General features: G+C 54.0%; 2 protein-coding genes across 4 annotated transcripts in view; both read left to right on the forward strand.

Moving 5' to 3' along the window:
- Positions 1-230: 230 nt before the first annotated feature.
- DHRS13 (dehydrogenase/reductase 13) lies at positions 231-4,812 on the forward strand. 2 transcript variants are annotated; one of them, XM_011359938.2, is made up of 5 exons: positions 231-575; positions 664-782; positions 1,748-1,871; positions 2,061-2,372; positions 3,699-4,812. In XM_011359938.2, the coding sequence occupies exons 1-5, from the start codon at positions 449-451 to the stop codon at positions 4,139-4,141; spliced, it is 1,125 nt and encodes a 374-aa protein (XP_011358240.1). In that variant the 5' UTR covers positions 231-448; the 3' UTR covers positions 4,142-4,812. The 2 variants fall into 2 exon arrangements, with proteins under 2 accessions (XP_011358240.1, XP_011358241.1); XM_011359939.2 differs by having other exon boundaries at positions 2,061-2,288.
- Positions 4,813-4,913: 101 nt separating this feature from the next.
- FLOT2 (flotillin 2) overlaps positions 4,914-6,387 on the forward strand; it is a 15,434-nt gene continuing 13,960 nt past the window's right edge. For both annotated transcript variants that reach the window (XM_011359941.2, XM_011359940.1), the window contains exon 1: positions 4,914-5,086. In XM_011359941.2, the coding sequence (XP_011358243.1) occupies positions 5,038-5,086 (49 nt within the window). In that variant the 5' untranslated portion in view covers positions 4,914-5,037. The remainder of the gene's footprint in view (positions 5,087-6,387) is intronic.

Genomic DNA, 6,387 nt, shown 5'->3' on the forward strand with positions numbered 1-6,387 from the left:
ATGGAGGATCCAGAGGCACAAACACCACCTGAAGGATGATCCCAGGTCTCACTGGCACGTTACACACCAAACTCTCATTCACATACTCACATGGCAGATGGATGCATGTACAGGCCTAGGGTGCGGATGCCACACACACAGGCATCTAGAATGAGTTCGTGCAGGCACACACCTAGAGGGCGCTCTTAAGGCCCAAATGCATACACGCACCTAGAAGGTGTTCTCACAAGCACAAACCCAGAGGACGCAGACGCATGCCTATGGGGCGCTCGCAGGGTCCACGTGCACACGCACGCACACACACCCTTCCCTGCCTGCCTCCCTCCGCCTTCGGGAGATTGAGGCGCGCCGAGCGCACTTCCAGACCACTGCGGGGAGGATCGGCAGCCGCCTGGCGGCGATCCTGGGCGGCGCGGGGCCTGGGCGGGAGCCCACGGACCCGGCGGTCATGGAGGCGCTGCTGCTGGGCGCGGGGTTGCTGCTGGGCGCCTACGTGCTTGTCTACTACAATCTGGTGAAGGCCCCGCCGTGCGGCGGGATCGCCAGCCTACGGGGCCGCACGGCGGTGGTCACAGGTGAGAGCAGGCGGGTCGGAGGGAGGCTCAGCTAGGCTTGGTGGGGGTGGAAATGAGGCTTAGCTAGGCTCCCGGCCGCCCTCCGCAGGCGCCAACAGCGGCATCGGGAAGATGACTGCGCTTGAGCTGGCCCGCCGGGGAGCGCGCGTAGTGCTGGCTTGTCGGAGTCGGGAACGCGGTGAGGCGGCTGCTTTCGACCTACGCCAGGTGAGGGAAGGCGGGGCGGGGTGGGACAGTGAACAGAGGACAGACACACCGAGACACAGAGGGGTGAGCAGACTGGCTCCAGGAGATCCAGACTCTGAGAGTGCGGTTCGGTTCCTTAAGTGCAGAAGAGGGGGTGCACAGTGGTGTAGTCATACAGGAAAGGGGCGCCAGATCCAAACTGGGTAATGGACTTCCTGAAGGAAGTAATTGCTGTTCTAAGACATTTAAGGATTATTAGAAGTTACAGTAATGAAAGACAGTATGTAAGGGAACAAGAGAGGAAACAGCATATGAAAAGGCCCTGAGGCAAGAAAGCTGGTCTGATTTAGAAAACGGGGAGTGGGGGGTGGGGGGGGAGGTTTAATGAGGCTGGAGCACAGCATATGGGGAAAAGAAGCAAAATGAAGGAAGCTGGAAGCCCTTAAAGACCTCATCAAGGAGCTCAGATTTTATAGGGTAGGCAGTGGAGATCCAATGAAGGGTCCTCAGCAGGCTCTGGACTGTCAGAATAGCCTTTTGGAACCAAGAAACTTTGAGTGGCTGTGTGGTGCCTGGACTGGAGAGGGCAAGGGTGAGTGAAAGACCAATGAGAAATGTGCTGTAGATTTTAGGGTAAGGCAGAGGGGATGATGATAATAATAATAGCAAATATCTTCACAGTGCTGTGTGCCAGGTACTGTTCTAAGTATTTTACATATATTAACACATTTAATCCTCACAACAACTCTATGAGAAAGGTACTATTATTCTTCCAATCAGAAAGATTAAGTATCTTGCCCAAGGTCACACTATAGTAAGAGACAAAGTCAATATTTCTATATAGAGTTCACACACTTATCCACATCATTCTAATGCATAGGGGCAGGTGATGGTAATATTAGGAAGCAGACTCAGAATTTGGTGCCTAGGAACAGGGAAGAGGAGAAAGGTACTTGGTAACAAGCCCAGCCCTTACCGCTCCACAGGAGAGTGGGAACAATGAGATCATCTTCATGGCTTTGGACTTGGCCAGTCTGGCCTCCGTACGGGCCTTTGCCACTGCCTTCCTGAGCTCTGAGCCCCGGCTGGACATCCTCATCCACAATGCCGGTGAGGGTGCAGCAGGCCCTGTAGTGGGGGTGGCAGGTGGGCTGGGGGCAGTGGTTCCCCCCAGCAAGGCCTTGTTAGAGGCCCGTAGACATGTGAGAAGGATGCCCCCACCCCCATCTCACAGATGAGGACTCTGAGGCCTATGGGGATCCCTCCAGAGCAATTGTTCATGCCTAGCCTCTGCCCCAGGAATAAGTTCATGTGGCCGGACCCGTGAGCCCTTTAACCTGCTGCTGCGAGTGAACCACATCGGCCCCTTCCTGCTGACACATCTGCTGCTGCCTCGGCTGAAGACATGCGCCCCTAGCCGAGTGGTGGTGGTATCCTCAGCTGCCCACCAGCGAGGGCGCCTTGACTTCACACGCCTGGACCATCCAGTGGTAGGCTGGCGGCAGGAGCTGCGGGCGTATGCTGACAGTAAGCTGGCCAATGTTTTGTTTGCCCGGGAGCTTGCCACTCAGCTTGAGGGCACTGGCGTCACCTGCTTTGCAGCCCACCCAGGTGAGGTCTGTCTCTTTGGCTGCTCTGCTTTGCTTTGATTCCTCCTACCCCATCCTTGCCCCATCCTATGCTCCCAATCTCTCGATGAACCATAGAATCTCAGAGCAGGGAAGAAGCATGGTCCAAGAAGAAACCTTTTCCTTACTGATCTTGGCACCAGGCTCTCCTTGTCTGGGTTCTTCTCACACCACAAGCATAGATGCTGACTACTGGGTAGGGTATGGCCATGAATAAGACCCAGGTTCTCACCCCAACGAGCCATTTATATGCCTAAATTGACTATAATATGATGATAATGATAGCTATGATTATTCATTCAAGAAACATTTACTGAATACCTACTGTGTACCGGGCATTAATCTCAGTGCTAGGAATATAGTAGTGAACAAAACAAAAACCCTATTCTGAAAGAGTTTACATTCTAGTTTAAGGGAGGAGGATACCCCTAATAAATAAATATATACAATGGCAGGTAGTGATAAAGTGCTATGGAGAAAGACGGGGTGCTGTTTTATCTATGGCAGTCAAAGAAGACATCATAAAAGGTGACATTTGAATAGAAGTCTGAAGAAGATAAGAGAGTGACTTATGTGGCTTTCTGGGGAGAAGAGTGTAAAGAACATAGCAAATAGCAAGTGCTTGGTATGCTTGAGAAAGACCAGGGAGCCTGGTGTGTCTAGAACAGAGAGAAGGGGCAGTGGCATGAAATGAGGTATGGAGATGGGCTGGGTCATCTAGGGTCTGGAGGTCCACTCTAAGTATCTTGGCTTTTAGTCTGAATGAGTTAACTAATGAATAAGACCCATCCCTGCCTTCAGGGAACAGATTACAGGATAACAAGATCTGCCCTACCCCTATTACCATACTGCATTTTAGATAGTCATTGCCTGGGGCTCATGAGTAATTATAATGGTGACAATAATAAGCACAACTAATCTTTACAAGGCTTTTATTACATTCCACATCTCTAATGTCCAAAACAGTGGATGGTCTACCATAGATGTTAATAAATGTTTGCTGATTAAACGAAGGAACAGAACCTGAGCTAAAAGAAAAGATGGAGAGAGAATTGTTCCACATGGAAGACATAGCATGAGCAAAATCTGGGAGATGGGGATATACAAGGTGTTTGGATAGAGAAGAGGAGGCTTGCTGTTGGCAATGAGTAAGGACACTTTGTGGGGCCCCTGAATGCCTGGTAAACACTACCTTGGTGGCCCTGGAACTGGACTCTGTTCCCCACTCCCTTCTAGCCCTGTTTTCTCTGCTCCTACCCTGGGTCTTCACCCACTGTCCTCCCCACTCCATCCTTTCTCCTGTCCACAGGGCCTGTGAACTCGGAGCTATTCCTGCGCCACATTCCCGGATGGCTGCGCCCACTTTTGCGCCCACTGGCTTGGCTGGTGCTGCGGGCTCCAGGAGGGGGTGCCCAGACCCCCCTGTACTGTGCTCTACAGGAAGGCATTGAGCCCCTCAGTGGGAGATACTTTGCCAACTGCCATGTGGAGGAGGTGCCTCCAGCCGCCAGAGATGACCGGGCAGCTCACCGGCTGTGGGAGGCCAGCAAAAGCCTGGCAGGGCTTGGACCAGGGGAGGATGCCAGATCTGATGAAGACCCCCAGCCAAAGGACCCAGGGACCCCATCTTCTCTGAGCAGCTCCCACCCTGAGGAGTCCACAGTTTCTGAACCCTACCCCAGCCCTCAAAGCTCACCAGACTTGTCTAAGGTCACACACCGAATTCTGGTTAAAGCTGAACCTGAGCCCTAAGTCTCTGAACTCCCAGGCCCGGGTGCTTTCTGTGGCACTTGGTAGCCCTTGAAAACTTTACCTGTGTGCCAGGCCTTGGCCTGGCCATTGAGGAGTTCGCAGTTTTTACCTACCTCCATGGTTACTTTCTGGGGTTTCAAGGTATGTCCTGGACAGCTTTTTCTGATGGAAGGAAATAATGAGTGATTATTTCTTCCTGAGAATGACAGCCCAGATTGAGAAGGGTGTGTGTGTGTAATGTGCCAGACACTGCTTCTCAGGAATTTGAATTTCGTATTTCCAGGCCCCACCCTTAGTGATGCTGATCACCTCTGGATGAGGGCTTGGGAATTTGAAATTTGATGTACCGCTAGCATTTAGAATTACTAAACTGGGCCCTTTGCAACCATGTAGCTAGGTAGTTAAATTATCCCCGTTTTACAGAGACGGGGTTAGGCAGCAGAGGTAAGAGACTTCTCCAAGCTCTCACAGTAAGAGTAGAGGCTGAGATTTGAACACAGGCGGTCTGGTTCCAGGGCTGACTGCTCTTAAGTTGGGTGCTGGGAGGTGAAGCAAGGAAGGGAAGTTGTTATCGGGGCGCCCCATGGGAGTCGAGGGACACCTTCCCGGGGTGCTTTAGGGCTGGGCCCCGCAAACCCGACCTGCGTATAATAAAGTATGTTGACTGCCGATGCTCCCGCTGGTTGCTGCCTCTCACGACATGCCGGCCCCGCCCTCCGCAGCCACACTTCCGGCGGGGCTGGCGGCCGCAGAGGGGCGCGGGTGAGCCGCCGCTGGGGGTGGTGGGATAGGCTGGGCGCGGCGGGCGGCCGCGGTGCGGGAGGGCGCTGGGTGCGGGCTGCCAGCTGCTATCCAGATCTCTGCGGTCCCCGAGGGCGCTCCGTCCCGCCGGCGCCATGGGCAATTGCCACACCGTGGGGCCCAACGAGGCGCTGGTGGTTTCAGGTGAGGGGCAGCGAGGGAGGTGGGTCTGAGACGCCCAGTCCTGAGGGTGTTTGGGGCGGGCAATGTGCCTGGGAAGGTGAGTGAGGAGGGGGTTTGTGTTGGGTGCAGGGTTGGGGAGAGAACGGGGAAGGGTAGGCCAAGGAAAGGCTTCGAGGATGCGGGGCACTGCCGGGATTGGGGGACGAGATGGGGGCGCCAGGTGTCCGGCCTGAGCCTGCCGCGCTCCGGGCCGCACCAGAGACCCAGGAGAGACCCTCATACTTTCACTTTCAGTGCTCCGTGCCCTCCGGCACCCATCAGCGGCTCCTACCCCACCGCGTGTTTTCCTGTTTATCTCCTTTCTCCGCCTCCGCCCTAGGCAGTGTCCCCCTCTCCGTGGCCTTGGGGATCTCAAACTGCATCCTTGGGGTTCTGGGAGGGAGGTGACTGGAACACAGCTATTTGGCTGGATTCCAGCGCCCGGGATTGGAGGCGGGTCGCGCGCCTCTGGGAGGCAAGTGCCTGTCTGGGGAGGGGCACTGGGACATGGATCTTTTCTCCAGGCACCGTCAGACCCGTTAATTCCCAGCAGGCTGGGGCTTGCCGTTGTTTCCTGGCATTGCGCTCTTGGGAGATGCGGATGCGGCCTCTACAGGTTGAGAAACCGGATTCTGGGTTGTACCGCTCCCGTTGCAAAATGCTGCAAGCTCCAGAATTTCTGTGAGCTTAGGTGGGGCTTGGGGACTGCGGTATCAGAGAGAGGAGAGATATCTTTCCTTAAGACTGCTTTTTAAATTATATATTTAGGTACCTTGGAAGGTGGCTGAAGCCTTTCAAAGCACTAGTTTGTGCAGCAGCCCTGCCCCGCCAGTGCTCGGGAGAGTCTCCGTTTCCTGACAGCTAGCTTGGAGGCCTGTAACTGCAGGAGGAGTACCTCATGTCTTACTTCCCACTCTCAATGCCAGTTTTCAGCCTGTGTGCAGAATTGTTAGAGCTGGCTACAGAAGTGGGTACTAGCAGTGGGCTAAGCCAGGGATTGTACCTGCCCACCCTTGGAAAGGTCTGATAAATCCATTGGGGACTTTTACCCCAGAACATGACCTCTGGCTCTGTCTGGATCCCAAAATCAATCTCTCCAATGGAACAGGAAATTCCCATTCTCCCTTATCAGGATCTTACTTCTGTGAGGGAGATAAAACATTTCACTTCCCTAAGGACCCAAGATAGCCTTGGGATCAGGATGGAGATTGCCAAAGAACACTGAGGCCAGACTTTCACTTCTGTAAGACCTGGACCCATCTCCCAGCCCCAACTCCTAAAGA

The sequence above is a fragment of the Pteropus vampyrus genome, unplaced genomic scaffold, assembly GCF_000151845.1.
Source record: "Pteropus vampyrus isolate Shadow unplaced genomic scaffold, Pvam_2.0 Scaffold50, whole genome shotgun sequence".
In the NCBI taxonomy this organism is placed as follows: Eukaryota; Metazoa; Chordata; class Mammalia; order Chiroptera; family Pteropodidae; genus Pteropus; species Pteropus vampyrus.

Bases quoted from the DNA above. Each gene is read 5' to 3' on its own strand.
- DHRS13 (XM_011359938.2), top strand. From the start codon at position 449: ATGGAGGCGCTGCTGCTGGGCGCGGGGTTGCTGCTGGGCGCCTACGTG. The intron at 783-1,747 runs GTGAGGGAAGGC...ACCGCTCCACAG, and splicing joins CTGCTTTCGACCTACGCCAG to GAGAGTGGGAACAATGAGAT. The intron at 2,373-3,698 runs GTGAGGTCTGTC...TCCTGTCCACAG, and splicing joins CTGCTTTGCAGCCCACCCAG to GGCCTGTGAACTCGGAGCTA.